The 15,614-nt window shown below is 43.5% G+C and overlaps 1 protein-coding gene across 1 annotated transcript; it reads right to left on the bottom strand.

Annotated features, from left to right (window-relative positions):
- Positions 1-577: 577 nt before the first annotated feature.
- Positions 578-14,699, bottom strand: LOC149176998 (serine carboxypeptidase-like). Its single transcript, XM_089423258.1, has 4 exons — positions 14,634-14,699; positions 1,496-1,679; positions 1,198-1,331; positions 578-1,111 (listed from the first exon to the last, which is right to left on the bottom strand). Exons 1-4 carry the CDS (start codon positions 14,652-14,654, stop codon positions 962-964), a joined length of 489 nt encoding a protein of 162 aa, XP_089279384.1. The 5' UTR covers positions 14,655-14,699; the 3' UTR covers positions 578-961.
- Between the last annotated feature and the right edge of the window lie 915 nt (positions 14,700-15,614).

Genomic DNA, 15,614 nt, shown 5'->3' with positions numbered 1-15,614 from the left:
TGAGCATTAGTATTAGATAAAGATTCAATTCAGACAGGGTGTTAGTAGCTAAGTTCCAACATATAGTTGATCAAGACACAATGTTCTGGCCGTAGCTGATCAACAATGCCTGCCTGTAATTGATGAAGAAATCTAAAATGTCTAGGAGTAGGATTTCTTTAGAAGGGTAAATCAGTAAAAGCGTGATGCTTTAAAAATTTTAAGGCTTACTTCAAGTCTGCTTCAGAGTAGCCTGTATGAAGGGTAAGTGTTTTGTTCCAACATGGATCCTTCCTCAAAGTGCATCGAGCAGTGTAGACAGCAGCAGCAACAAGCATTGATGGACTGTAGATAGTCCATGCGCTTTATGGACATATCTTGCCATGCCAAGTACTTAATGTCCAAGAGGCTTATAAAGGGATAAGAGGCAAAAAGAGGAAACAGGTATACTCAACAATAAAATAATAGAACGAACGAGAAGTGAAACACAACCAAACCACATAGCCTCCAATTCAAATATAAGTAGACAATACTGGCATCTGTTGTATGATTGCAAACAACATAAATGTTTTCATGTCATTGTCAATAAAATTGAATGTAGGCTAAGAGCATCATGCTTTGAATTCCCCGAGACTCTAACCAAAATTTTTGTTGAATTTACAATTTCTTTCATCCATTAGGACATCAGAACATGCTGGAATAAGAACACAGGACATACTATTCATGTTCTTGAATATAGCTTTAACACCATGTATAATCATAATTCCAGAAGGCTTGGTAAGCAATAAGAAGCACTATTTCTATACAGTTAAAAAGTGGCCATCAAAAGATTTGACACAAGTTAGCAAGACTGATGGTCCCAATGCACAATTATTTTTCCAAATCAGAAAATACACATCTTTGGGGATGTACGCTACTGCAAATCTAGAAATATTTACATTAATCTAGGTGAAGAGAGAAATTCTCCTAGTTAAGCAGATAACTAACTCTCGAAATTCTTCTTTGGCATCTCCGTCACAGTCTTTAAAATTTGAGAATTGTTGTCAGTAATACTTCCTTGTGTCCAGCGTTTTAACATCTCCAAGGCTGCTTTTGGCTGATCCATTGGGACCATATGACCTGCATCATGAACCTTGTGCAGCAAAATAAAAGATTCCGTAAGGAAGAAATTATCTACTTGTACAACGAAATCAAAGATGATCATCGAGTGCCTTTTACCTTGAGAAAACTGAGTGGTCCATAACTGGTTATTAAACCTGCTTCCTTATCGTCTACAAGGAAGGATTTTGTAGGTGCCTTCTTGAAATTCTCACTTCCAGACCAATCCATGGAATTCACCCATCTTGAATTGCCTGAAAGACACATAATTTGAACAATTAACTTTTCAATTTTGAAGATTAGACTGACAAGCCTGAAAAACAAAACTGCAAATAAGTTAATAACAGACTTAACACCTAAATCATAAAGTCACTCTCCAAAACAAAAACAATATGTTATATGTATACAGTATCATTACCTAACCAATTGCAAATGAGATCATATTCTCCTGCATAAACTAGCAACTTAACACCATCCTCCAAGAGTGTTGGAATGCCAACTTCCATATTCCGCATCCAGTCAGTAAGCATAGCTTCATAAACCAAGGGGCTACAGGAGACAAATTTTCGGCTGCCAACCCCCAGGGCATCCCTAACGGAACCCTAGTGATGAGCCCCAATTTTTGGTATAATTTGGGCTCATTTGGCCTACTTGCTTTGCTCAAACCATTCACTTTTTATTGCTTATGCATGCATTTCTTAGTTTATTCGTGTTGTTTGTAGGAAGAAGGGTAGACATTTTATCTACATGACTAATGCATGATGCTTTCAGGTTTTTGGCATTAAAAGGGAGAAAAGACCACGTGAAAAGGAGACAAGGAGACAATGAGGTGGCACTGCTGGTTTTTAGGAGAGGATGTCCACAGACTTGGGACCTTCCTCGTGATTCCCACCATAGCTCCGAGCTCCAATCCATCTCCCCACCGAGCTTAGAGGCAGCCAACTGTTCTACAGGAACAGCAGTTATAACTGTTCTACAGGAACAACAGTTATGACTGTCCTATAGGATCAGCAGTTTAAACTTCAGTTGGACAGCCGAGCTCCTCAAATCAAGGACAACTGTTGGATGATCATTTTGTATAAATACTGAGGCCGTAGCCTTGGACAGAAGCTTTTTGAACTTTTGCATTACTCTTGTAATTTTGAAGTATGAGCTACAACTCGGTGTTTGTTCCTTTTTGTAAGCCAGTTTGGCATGACATCAGATTATGAATAAAGAAGGCAGATTTTGATCTCATTCTGAGTTTTCTAAGGGAGCTATAGCTCTCAGGTTAGGGCCCAACCTGAGAGTAATAGATCTCCTCGGTGTTGTAATGTTGTTGCATTTCGTTCCAGCACTTTGAGTTTTTTTACTTTACCATGCAATTCGAATTTACAGTTTGTTAATTTAGTCTTTTTCATGAGCTTAGATAAGATTAGTTTATGGTGAATTTGTTTCCAGTTGCTTAGGTTAGAAGAGGATAGATATAATCTATTGGAGCTCCAGAAAAAGGTTGTAAAGGCTCACTGCCATCTCTATTAGGGATTGGGGTGCAGTCCATAACCAACCACCAAAAAGAAACGTAGTTCTTCCCACTTCCATGCAAGCTGCAACATAGACATTTTCGTTGAAGATCCATCCATGCACTTTTGACATAGAACCATACTTCTACATTTCACTTCCATGCACGAGTTTCATTTCTTGGTTTTCCATTGCTGTTCATAGGTTTCATGGCACAGTTATCATAGGTTAATGAATCCTCGTTTTGGTGTATTTGTTTCATTTACGCTGCTCCATATCATTCCACTTTCTTCTTCTTCTTCTTGATCTCTCCTCAAGTCACCCATTTGACCTCTGTCCAGCTCATTTACCCTCCAACTCATCCATTGATCACTTAGCTCCATCTACTTACACTTTCATTGATCCCATCCTTCCAACCATCAAACCACTGCATGCACTCTTCCTCCGTCTGATTTTTCTGCTCCTGAGCCATCACTAGCTCCATCTCCATCTCACCTATTCTCCCACACCACTCCAACACTTCACCATCTCCCAAAACTTCCACGGCCAACCATCCTGTAGAATTGCACAGACTTCTTGTAGAAACCTCTGAGTTTCCTGTAGGATCCCCTGCAGACTTCCTGTAGAAGTCTGCAAACTCGGTTGCTGAGCATCCGAACGTGGTAGACTTCTGGGGATCGATGCTAGAGACCCTCTGGGACCTCCCCTAGCCATCCTGACCTTGCCCATGCTTTCCTTCCACTTGAACCGCTCCTACACAGTCAAACCCTAATCAAAAGCATCATCACAATAAATCCAACCACTTAATGAAAAAATACAAAAACATGTCTTTTCAGATGCAAGTAGCTTAGATTCATGTATTTCAACTCACTGCATGTAATAGCATCATTGGTAGAAGTTTCATCCACGTTTTTGCATTGTAAGGGTCAAGCTAGTTAAATTAGGGTTTATTAGGGTTTCTATGCTTTGTTGGCTTTCCATTTCCTTTTTGCAAAGTAGGTTAGCTTCCTTCAAGATAGCTTTCGTCCATCACTCATAAAGCTTCTTCTGAGAGCCTATAGAAGTTGGCTTGAGCCCTAGCGGATTTGTGCCAGCTGACCAAGTGACAGCTGCGACAAGAGCTAGTACTTGTGCATACAGCACCGTCGCTTCCAAGTTTGTACGAACTACCGGGTTGATAAAATTAGAGATAGGGAGCTCCAGGAGTTGTAGCATTATTGCTACAATACTGGAGCCCACCATCTTTTTGGCGCCGTTGCCGGGGAAGCGTCAGAGTATTAGTAATTGTTGCTTTTCTTCTACTTTCTTACTCTTACCTTCTGCTAAGTAGTTTATTTCATTTCCATTCTACAAAAGTAGCATAGACATTTCCTGCTTTCATAGATTAGCATTTCCTGCTTTCATAGATTAGCATTTCCTTTCTGCAAGCGTAGACTAGCATTTCCATTCTTGCAATTTCAGTTGAGCAAAGTAGATTAGTTCTTTCCTGCTTTCAGTTTAATTCTGCATCTTTCATAGTTAGTTGTAGATCAATCTGTCTCAGTTTTGCAGGTACCAAAAGAAAAGCAAGAAAAAGTAATCAAAAGAAAAAGGAAGTCTTTTCCATTTCATGCCTCGTAGGAACCGAGATAGATCAGGCAAATTCCTACCAAACACCCCCACCACATCACTGAGTCACCCTTCTCTCTTCTTTGGTGACAGTGACCCAGAAGAACCTATAGGTGAACATCCTGAGATATCCAAAGATCCTATAGTAGAAGAAGAGTTAGAGACCACTCCATTTGAAGCTATGGCTGATAATAGAAGAGAAGATGAAAGAATAGAAGGTGCCTTCCCCATCCGAGAGACCAATGGAGAGATGAAAATGAAGAACATTAGCCCCTCCGCCTTACCTCACTTCCATGGGCTGACCACTGAAGATCCAGATACCTTCCTGTTTGAGTTTGCTGTCCTTTGTAGAACCTATGACTATACTGAAGATGAGCAAAAGTTGAAACTTTTCCCTTCCACCCTTAAGGATGCAGCACTACGCTGGTTCATGGGCTTACCTAGGAATAGTATCACCACTTGGGCTCAGATGCAGCAAGCTTTCAACACCAAGTACCGAGATTATTGTAGGTCCAAGGAAACAAAGGGGGAAATCTTTCGGATGTCCATGGGAAATGATGAGCCCTTAGAGGATTATGAGGAGAGGTTCCAACTAAGCTATAAGTGGGCCAGGTGCACACTTGACCCTGAATCCCTCAAGTTGGTCCTACTCCGAGGAGTCCCTGAAGACCTCTTAGATACCCTTCACATGTTAGCTGGGGGGACATTTACCAACTGCCTTATGAGGACATCAAGACTGTGTTTAGAAACCATTCCAGGGCAGCTCGGAAACGAGGTAGAGGAAACCACCTCTCAACTAGTGTCCCTTTCTCCAAACATGAGCTTGCAAATCAATTAGAAGATCTTAAGAGTGAGGTGAGACAGACCATTTCCATGCAGCTTGATACATTCAGGATTCAGCAAAAGAAAGAAGAAGCTGAGAGAGCCTTGGCGGTCTTCTGCCCTAGGTGCACAAGGAGACACCCTAAGAACGAATGTCCATTGCATTCTGTTGAAGTGTGTTTTGTTTGTGAGGAGGACCATCCCACAAATCAGTGTCCAACCTTACCTGGGTTTAAAGCCATGTACCAAGGGACAGAAGCTCCCACCGAACCTCTCTATTACCTCAACCAAAGGAGGCCACAAGGATCTAGACCTTATCAGCAGGGGATGCAAGGGGCATCTCAAGCTTATTACAACCCCAACCAGTCAACTCCTATGCCTTCCTGGGGTCCCCCTGCTCATCCTTCATGGTCCATGCCTCCTCCATGGTCTTACCCACCTCAGTACCCCACTCAACCTACTTCTCATTCATATCACTCACATGCCCAGCCACAGCCTCAATGGAATGCACCTCAGTCGGGGTGGAGGCCCCAATACAACACCCCTCCTGCCATTTTGCCTCCACCACCAGTTCAACCTCAACCATTACCTCCTGCTCCTCCAAGGCAACCTCAAATGCCTGCTCAACCGAACCCGAACCCCAACAATAGACAGGTCCAGCAGGTATACACTGGGGAAACCTCATGCCCTACCTATGCTGTGGAGATCCAGGAGATCAATCTCCGATCTGGAAAGACTCTACCAGATCGCCAACCTCCTCCCCCAGAGGATGAGGAAGATAAACAGGAAAGTGAACCAAAGGCTATTCCACCCTTTCCTGAGAGACTAACAGCCACCACACAACCTAACCCAGAGGAAGATGAGCTTCTGGGTGAGCTCAAGCAGTTGTGTGTAAAAATACCACTTCTCCAAGCCATCAAGGATGTGCCAATATACAACAAACTGGTTAAGGAGAAGTGTTTCAAACATCCAGGCAGACGGAAGAAAGATGCTTCAACTATCAATGTCATAGGACAACTGTCTGACCTTATGCTAGGACAAGTCATCTGCCCAAAGTACTTAGATCCTGGAAGTCCTGTAGTAGATGTTCACATCAATGGCACCATTATACCTCACACCTTGATTGATCTGGGGGCCGCCATTAATGTGATGACCAGGGATACCATGCTTAAACTCAATCTTCAGGGTTCCTTGAGGAAGACCTCGACAGTACTGCAATTAGCAGATCGCTCCACCGTGACTCCCGAAGGGATTGTGGAGGATGTCTTGGTCTCCATTGACTCTTGGGAATACCCTGCAGACTTCCTGGTTCTGCAACCAAAGGCCAAGCTTACTGGATATCCTCTCATTTTGGGAAGGCCTTGGTTAGCTACTGCAGATGCTTACATAAGTTGTCGTGCAGGAAACATGACCATAAAAAATGGTCCCATGTCCAAGCAGCTAGTCCTATACCCTCCTGCCCAGCCCTCCTTAGAGCATGACTTACCACTCTAGTTGGAAGAAGGAGAGGAAGACGAGGTGTACTCAGCACCTCTGTGCACCTTAGATACCACTAGAAGAGACCCCCCAACCGAGGATGACTTGATCGAGACCTTGATCCAGAATCCACCTTCCAGTGCACTACCCTTAGAGAAATTGGTGGAGGATGCCCAAGCTAGCACCCTAGTGGATCTTTGTACAACCAACCCTGTTACTCCCAGAGTCAAGAATGTGGAGTTCGGCCCTGAGAAAGCATTGAAGATCAGCTCCTCCCTATCTCCTTCCCAAGAAAAGGAGCTGTGTAGTCTGTTGGCCAACCACCTAGATGCTTTTGCTTGGAGCTATAAGGAAATGAAAGGAGTCCATCCTTCGGTCTGTACCCATCATATATACATCAAAGAGGATTGTAAACCGGTTAGGCAACCTCAGAGGAGAATGAATCCAGCCCTTAAGGACATTGTCAAGGAAGAGTTGCAAAAACTGTTGGATGCCGGATTCATCTACCCCATCTCAGATAGTGAATGGGTGTCCCCTCTAGTGTTGGTTCCCAAGAAAAATGGGAAATGGAGAATCTGTGTGGACTACCGAGAACTGAACAAAGCTACCAAGAAAGACCATTTCCCTCTACCTTTCATAGATCAAGTGTTGGATGGACTGGCAGGGAAGAAGTTCTTCTCTTTCCTGGATGGGTTTAGCGGGTACAACCAAATACAAATCAGCCCGGAAGACCAAGATAAGACCACCTTCACTTGTCCTTGGGGTACCTTTGCCTATCGAGTCCTTCCCTTTGGGCTATGCAATGCTCCTGCTACCTTTCAGAGAGCTGTCTTGAGCATCTTCTCGGAGCTGGTCCATGATGCAGTAGAAATCTATATGGATGACTTTACTCCTTATGGGGCCAACTTCCAGGAAGCATTGTCCAACTTGGGAAAAGTCCTAACCAAATGCACTGAGATGAACTTGTCCCTTAGTCCTGAAAATGTGAATTCCTAATGACTGAAGGGGCCGTGCTAGGCCATACCATTTCTTGCCAAGGATTGCAGGTGGATCCTAACAAAATTGCTCTCATCAAGAGGGTTCCACCTCCTCAAAAGGTCAAGGACGTCCGGAGTTTCTTGGGATTAGTAGGATACTACCGGAGATTCATTAAAGATTTCAGCAAGCTAGCCTCGCCATTGTTTGGTCTGTTGGCAAAAGATGTGGAGTTTAAATGGACTGACGATTGTCAGAGGGCTTTAAATGAATTGAAGGACAAGTTGGTGTCAGCCCCAATCCTGAGAGGTCCAAACTGGGCCCTACCTTTCCACATCCACACTGATGCCTCGAACAAAGCCATAGGTGTAGCTTTAGGACAAGTTGAGCAAAAACTTCCATATGCCATTTACTTTGTTAGCAAAAACTTGTCCAAAGCTGAGCTGAATTACACTGTAACCGAGAAAGAATTCTTGGCTGTGGTCCATGCACTGAACAAGTTCCGACATTATATTACTGGTTACCAGACCTTTGTACATACTGACCATGCTGCAATTAGATATTTAATGAATAAACCAGATGTGAATGCTCGCATTATTAGATGGTTACTTTTATTGCAGCAGTTTGATTTGACCATTGTTGACAAAACAGGTAGAGAAAATGTAGTTGCTGACTTTTTATCTAGATTGGATTTGTCTGCAGATGAGGATGGAACAGTGGACGACCAGATGCCCGATGAACATCTGTTTGCTATTTCAGTACTCTCTCCATGGTTTGCTGATATAGCAAACTATCTTGTTTCAGCACAGTTCCCTCCACACCTATCTTCCAGAGAGAAGAGCAGAATCATCAGAAAAAGTGCCTCATTTACTTGGATCGGGGGCAATCTGTTCAAGCTTGGCCCCGATCAGATCTTAAGGCGTTGTGTAAGGGAGGAGGAAGTCTTTGATATCCTCCTCACTTGTCATGATGGGCCTTGTGGAGGACATTTTGTAGCAAAGAGAACTGCCTTCAAAATCCTGCAGGCAGGCTACTATTGGCCCACACTTCATCAAGATGTTAGAAGATATGTCAGTCAGTGTGACCAATGCCAAAGAATGGGGAAACCGACCCAAAGGGATGAGATGCCTCTCCAACCTCAAGTGACTCTTGAGCCATTTGAGAAGTGGGGCATGGACTTTGTGGGCCCAATCAACCCCTCTTCGAGGCAAAGGTCTTACATCCTTGTGTGTACTGACTATTTGACAAAGTGGGCAGAGACCAAAGCAATCAAAGCAGCAACAGAAGAAAAGGTGGCCGAGTTCCTAAGAGAAAACATCTTCTATAAGTTTGGCTATCCAAGAGAGCTGGTCACCGATCAAGGGAGCCAGTTCACCTCCAACCTGGTTGAAGATCTACTAGCTCATCACAAGATCAAGCATAGGACTTCCACCCCTTATCACCCTCAAGCAAATGGGCAGGTGGAAGTCACCAATAGAGCATTAGAAGGGATCTTGACTAAGGTGGTGAGCAGCAACAGAAAGGACTGGGCAGATCGCCTGGTTGAAGCCACATGGGCTTACAACACCACTTGGAAGACCACCACCGGCTTCACACTGTATGAGCTGGTCTATGGGAAGAGAGCTTTGCTGTCCATTGAGTTTGAATACAACACCTTGAGGATGGCAGCTCAGCTGGACCTAGATCTCAGCCATGCACAACAAGAAAGGCTATTGCAGTTGAATGGCCTGGATGAGCACCGAATGCAGGCCCTCCTTCACTCAGAAGTGGTTCAACTTCAGAGAAAGGTGTGGCATGACCAACATCTCCATGACAAGCAATTTCAGCCGGGAGATTGGGCTTTGTTGTATGATTCCAGATACAAAGATTTCAAGGGGAAGTTGAGAACCAGATGGCTAGGACCATATGCAGTGGAGAAATGCCATGACAATGGATCTGTCCTCATTCGAACCATTGATGAGGAATCCGTTCCCATGCTTGTCAATGGGCATCTGTTGAAGATCTACAGGAGACCTCTCTCAAGACAAGAGTTCATCAAGACTATGGAGACATCTGTATTGGTCATAGAGAAGGGTTCTGCCTCTGCTTTTGGCATACCCTGAAGGACATAAAAAAAAAAAAAAAAAAAAAAAAAAAAGATCCTTGGGTGAAAACCTCTCTGAGGCGCCCAAGGCAGGTAGTAGGGGTGAAAACCTCATTGAGGCGCCCCTATTGTCTTTCAAAAAAAAAAAAAAAAAAAAAGGTTTGAAAAAGATCCTTGAGTGAAAACCTTTCTGAGGCGCTCAGGGCAGATGGCATGGGTGAAAACCTCTTTGAGGCGCCCCTGTTATCTTTCAAAAAAAAAGAGAAAAAAGAAAAGAAAAAACAATAAGCAAAATATGGTAAAATTGCATGCAGACTTTCTACAGGAAGCTCTGTGTTCTACAGGAAACTTCCTGTAGAAGGGTTGAAGATGCTCTATGGAGGAGAGGAAACCCTCCAACTCAAAGCCAAAGGTCCGTATCATGCTGTCAAGGGACCTCACCAGCACCGCCTCCAAGGATATCCATGTTTTTTTCCAAGGTATGTGCAATTTTATCATGGTTTGAATCTTCTACAGGATGATGCAGTCTTTCTACAGGAAGGCGCGGATTTTCTACAGGAAAGTACAGACTTTCTACAGGAAGGCCGAACTTTCTACAGGAAGCTCTGTGTTCTACAGGAAACTTCCTGTAGGAGTTTTGGACGGCCAGAATTCATCTTAAAAGGAGATTTAGCGACTATGGATTGGTTTGGACGCATGCAAGCCTCTGTTGGCACCCATGCACAACGCTGTTACCTTGCTCCACCATCCTCGTCGACATGCAACCAAGTCCCCTGCACCAACAAAGCAGATCAATGAGTTCTCGCGGGAAAAGCCATTTTCAAAGTTAAACAAATGCTGGGATCTCATACCGCAGGCATCAAGAGCTCCGGGAACGTGATTGAAAGGCCAGAACCTCCGTCGTGCAGCATGCACCCAAGGAGAAAGGACTGTTACGAGACACCTCGCGGGAATCCTGTAATAGTTCAACCTACTCGAGTGGATACCATTCACAGCACCGCCATCTGAAATGAAACGCGGGCGCATGCAAGCAAAACATCCACTCCATCGTTGGCAGCCTGTAACCACAAGCCTCCGAGTCTGTGTAAGTCGCATGCAGCAGGTAGATCCACTCACCATCGTCCAAGAACTGGAAAAATTGTGTGCAGCCACGCAGGTAAGTGTCTCAACCCTTCCTTCCATCAAATCGCATGAATCTTACTTTGAAATTGTTTGCAAAGCGTAAAATTGAATGGTTGAGCGGCCGTATGGCCAGTCGACTGGCCACGTCAGCTAGTTAAAGTGTAATTGGATGATTGGGTGGCGGCCACGACAAAGAGAATGAACGGCACGCACGTGAGAACACTCTCGTCAGAAGCATGAGTTTAACAGGAAAAGGCGGCGGCAAATCTGTGGGAATGAATGCGGCAGCAAGTGAATACGCAGGCGGATGATGGATGACGTCGCCCAACGGTCCGACGAGGACAGCTCATCCCCTGCGCCACAGATTGCGCCGATTCAAAATCTAATCGGCTAGATCATGCGCATGCATTTATCATCCAACACTTCAACTCGGGTGGCTATTATGATCTCCTCTGCACTTTGATACGCCGAGCTGTTGGCTACCAGAACGCTGGTCAAGCACACCTCGAGTGCGGGCCAACTACAGTCCTCCCCGAGAATCGCGCACTGATTCTACAGGAACGCAGTTCTACAGGAACGCAGTCTACAGGAACATAGTCATCTACAGGAAAGCGGGTGTCTCACGAAAAAAGGTGGCCAATTAAAGAGGTAACCCTGAACTCTTCATGCAACTGGTTAGAAAAAGTGGCAAGACCATCATCCACAGTCGGGTCATAAAGATATTGGTGGAATTGTTGTTTGCTGTGCCTATGCTGTCGTTCTACAAGATGTCGGTATAAGTAGATTGTGTTGAATTTTGTGGATTATGTGCATGCTCTGTCTTAATAGACCAAATCTCTTTTGCATTTGCCACCTTTGATTAAAACGACCGTGTTCATCATGCCGGGTGGGTTTATAAGACGGGAACCCACTGATTCAACCAAATTAAGGGAAAACCCAGCAGTGGTAGAGCTCTTCACCAGAGCACAATGGATGCCTTTTTGTGATAAGCTGCAGGGCTACGATGATGAAGTGGCCGAAGAATTCTTACAGGCTCTGAAGCCTAAATCCCAGACACTGGCTACAGTGAACTTCAGAGGTCTAAGCCTCCAGCTCACCCCAGAACATATTAGTCGGATCACAGAACTCCCTATGGGTTTGCCATGGGATAAGGACAAAAGAAAGCTGAGCCAGCAAGCAAAGAAGGAATTCTTTCCACCTGAGGAAGAATTCTCGGAGGACAAAAACGGGGTGAGAAGAACGAGTCTATTGCCACCTTGGAATGAAGTCAGTTTGCAAATCATGAAATATATTACTGGTGAAGGTCGTTTCAGCATCGTGTATGCATATCACTTTCGGCTGCTCACTGAGTTGAGGCACCGAATTGACCTTCCTGTAGAACAAAAACTGAGCATCCCCTATTTTCTATTGCAGTCACTAATGGAGTGTGCCACCAAGCTAAGAGAGGGCATACCTGATCAGATAGCCCACCATGGGTTGATCAAGCTTCTTGTGGAGGATGCATTGCATTCATATAAGGTTCCCCTCTCATGGGAATCCTTCCGCAATTTGACCAAAGATGGGGACATTAAGATGTTGATCGAAGAAACGGGTTCCTCCAGCAGTGACGAATACGAAGCAGTGGCCGAGGAACAGAGGGAAGAAGGCCAAGAGACCCCGACAACAGTACAGGAGAAAGAAAATAGAAAAGGCAGCAGTGCCACCCTCGGCAGAAAAGGCAGGACCACCAAAAACAGGGAAGGAAAAGCATGCTCCGGGCTCTAGTTCTCGGCCAAAGACGAGGAGCCAGGGCAAAGTTGCTCAAGGATGAGCAAATAGTTTAGCTGGGGGGTGATGATGAGCCCCAATTTTTGGTATAATTTGGGCTCATTTGGCCTACTTGCTTTGCTCAAACCATTCACTTTTTATTGCTTATGCATGCATTTCTTAGTTTATTCGTGTTGTTTGTAGGAAGAAGGGTAGACATTTTATCTACGTGACTAATGCATGATGCTTTCAGGTTTTTGGCATTAAAAGGGAGAAAAGACCACGTGAAAAGGAGACAAGGAGACAATGAGGTGGCACTGCTGGTTTTTAGGAGAGGATGTCTACAGACTTGGGACCTTCCTCGTGATTCCCACCATAGCTCCGAGCTCCAATCCATCTCCCCACCGAGCTTAGAGGCAGCCAACTGTTCTACAGGAACGGCAGTTATAACTGTTCTACAGGAACAGCAGTTATGACTGTCCTACAGGATCAGCAGTTTAAACTTCAGTTGGACAGCCGAGCTCCTCAAATCAAGGACACCTGTTGGATGATCATTTTGTATAAATACTGAGGCCGTAGCCTTGGACAGAAGCTTTTTGAACTTTTGCATTACTCTTGTAATTTTGAAGTATGAGCTACAGCTCGGTGTTTGTTCCTTTTTGTAAGCCAGTTTGGCATGACATCAGATTATGAATAAAGAAGGCAGATTTTGATCTCATTCTAAGTTTTCTAAGGGAGCTATAGCTCTCAGGTTAGGGCCCAACCTGAGAGCAATAGATCTCCTTGGTGTTGTAATGTTGTTGCATTTCGTTCCAGCACTTTGAGTTTTTTTACTTTACCATGCAATTCGAATTTACAGTTTGTTAATTTAGTCTTTTTCATGAGCTTAGATAAGATTAGTTTATGGTGAATTTGTTTCCAGTTGCTTAGGTTAGAAGAGGATAGATATAATCTATTGGAGCTCCAGAAAAAGGTTGTAAAGGCTCACTGCCATCTCTATTAGGGATTGGGGTGCAGTCCATAACCAACCACCAAAAAGAAACGCAGTTCTTCCCACTTCCATGCAAGCTGCAACATAGACATTTTCGTTGAAGATCCATCCATGCACTTTTGACATAGAACCATACTTCTACATTTCACTTCCATGCACGAGTTTCATTTCTTGGTTTTCCATTGCTGTTCATAGGTTTCATGGCACAGTTATCATAGGTTAATGAATCCTCGTTTTGGTGTATTTGTTTCATTTACGCTGCTCCATATCATTCCACTTTCTTCTTCTTCTTCTTGATCTCTCCTCAAGTCACCCATTCGACCTCTGTCCAACTCATTTACCCTCCAACTCATCCATTGATCACTTAGCTCCATCTACTTACACTTTCGTTGATCCCATCCTTCCAACCATCAAACCACTGCATGCACTCTTCCTCCGTCTGATTTTTCTACTCCTGAGCCATCACCAGCTCCATCTCCATCTCACCTATTCTCCCACACCACTCCAACACTTCACCATCTCCCAAAACTTCCACGGCCAACCATCCTGTAGAATTGCACAGACTTCCTGTAGAAACCTCTGAGTTTCCTGTAGGATCCCCTGCAGACTTCCTGTAGAAGTCTGCAAACTCGGTTGCTGAGCATCCGAACGTGGTAGACTTCTGGGGATCGATGCTAGAGACCCTCTGGGACCTCCCCTAGCCATCCTGACCTTGCCCATGCTTTCCTTCCACTTGAACCGCTCCTGCACAGTCAAACCCTAATCAAAAGCATCATCACAATAAATCCAACCACTTAATGAAAAAATAAAAAAACATGTCTTTTCATATGCAAGTAGCTTAGATTCATGTATTTCAACTCACTGCATGTAATAGCATCATTGGTAGAAGTTTCATCCACGTTTTTGCATTGTAAGGGTCAAGCTAGTTAAATTAGGGTTTATTAGGGTTTCTATGCTTTGTTGGCTTTCCATTTCCTTTTTGCAAAGTAGGTTAGCTTCCTTCAAGATAGCTTTCGTCCATCACTCATAAAGCTTCTTCTGAGAGCCTATAGAAGTTGGCTTGAGCCCTAGCGGACTTGTGCCAGCTGACCAAGTGACAGCTGCGACAAGAGCTAGTACTTGTGCATACAGCACCGTCGCTTCCAATTTTGTACGAACTACCGGGTTGATAAAATTAGAGAAAGGGAGCTCCAGGAGTTGTAGCATTATTGCTACAATACTGGAGCCCACCACCTGGTTTAAGTAATTCTCCATATTTGAAAAATCATAGCACAGGCCACCATTGCACTCCTTCCGAACATCATAATACTGCAAAATATAAAACAAAATAATGAAAACTAATATCGTAAGATATATAAAACAACGATGACAAACTACATTTTAAGATACAAAATGCTGATAAAATAAACATAATGTCTGGCTCTCCAGTATTTAGAATTTAAGTCTTACATTGATATGCCCAGCTAATGCCATAATGGAATTGAAAATTGAGGTGCACACCAAGTATGATGCAAAGCATGTGACAGTCCCTTCGGTACCTGGCAAGTTATCACACCGGCTATAATCAGAACCTACATTAAGAACCTTCGATAAAGGATCCAACATAACATCAGCCGTAACCAGTTACTTAAAACACTTCACAAATGGTAACTAAGGATCATAAAGCAAACAACATTTAGCCATCAAGCTTCTCGCAATTTAAAACATAGTAACAAGATTTCAATATGAACACATACAAATCTAGTTCAGTAAACAAAGTATACATCTCATAAATATGAAAATATGCATTTTGTTCCAAATTTTAATAGGATTTCAACCCCATGCAAAAATATTCCTTGAAATTTGATGACTAGTTTATATTTATAGGTGTCTATTTCTGAGATTTTTGGGTTGTTTTTTATGGATTAAAGGTCTACAAGTATCAAATACATGAGATATATTATCAAAAATGATAAAAAGTGGACCATAGTGCAAAATGTTTGTAAAAACACACAATAAAGAAGAATGAACTAACTAGAGGAGGGAAAAGAATCACCTATGCACAATATTTTGAGATCCAGATAAGCCTTCACTACTGTTATGGAAAACGCTTGCACAAACAACTTAAAAAATACATTGAATATTTCAAAAACCACATCAACAAACAAGCCTTCCATAGCGGATAAGTGTTCAAAGCCCTTAACACAAATTTTATGGATTGTACTTGCTCATTAT

The sequence above is a fragment of the Pinus tabuliformis genome, chromosome 4_1 (assembly GCF_031772625.1).
Source record: "Pinus tabuliformis cultivar Carrire ecotype Pingquan chromosome 4_1, CPIR1, whole genome shotgun sequence".
In the NCBI taxonomy this organism is placed as follows: Eukaryota; Viridiplantae; Streptophyta; class Pinopsida; order Pinales; family Pinaceae; genus Pinus; species Pinus tabuliformis.
This window is presented reverse-complemented; position numbering and strand designations above follow the sequence as displayed.

What these genes read in the sequence shown, in the direction of transcription:
- LOC149176998 (XM_089423258.1), bottom strand. Translation starts at nt 14,654, where the DNA reads ATGGAGAATTACTTAAACCAG. An exon ending in TGGAGAATTACTTAAACCAG is followed by an intron (nt 1,680 to 14,633) that starts GTGGTGGGCTCC and finishes GCTCATCACTAG; the next exon opens with GGTTCCGTTAGGGATGCCCT. An exon ending in TCTCATTTGCAATTGGTTAG is followed by an intron (nt 1,332 to 1,495) that starts GTAATGATACTG and finishes TGTGTCTTTCAG; the next exon opens with GCAATTCAAGATGGGTGAAT.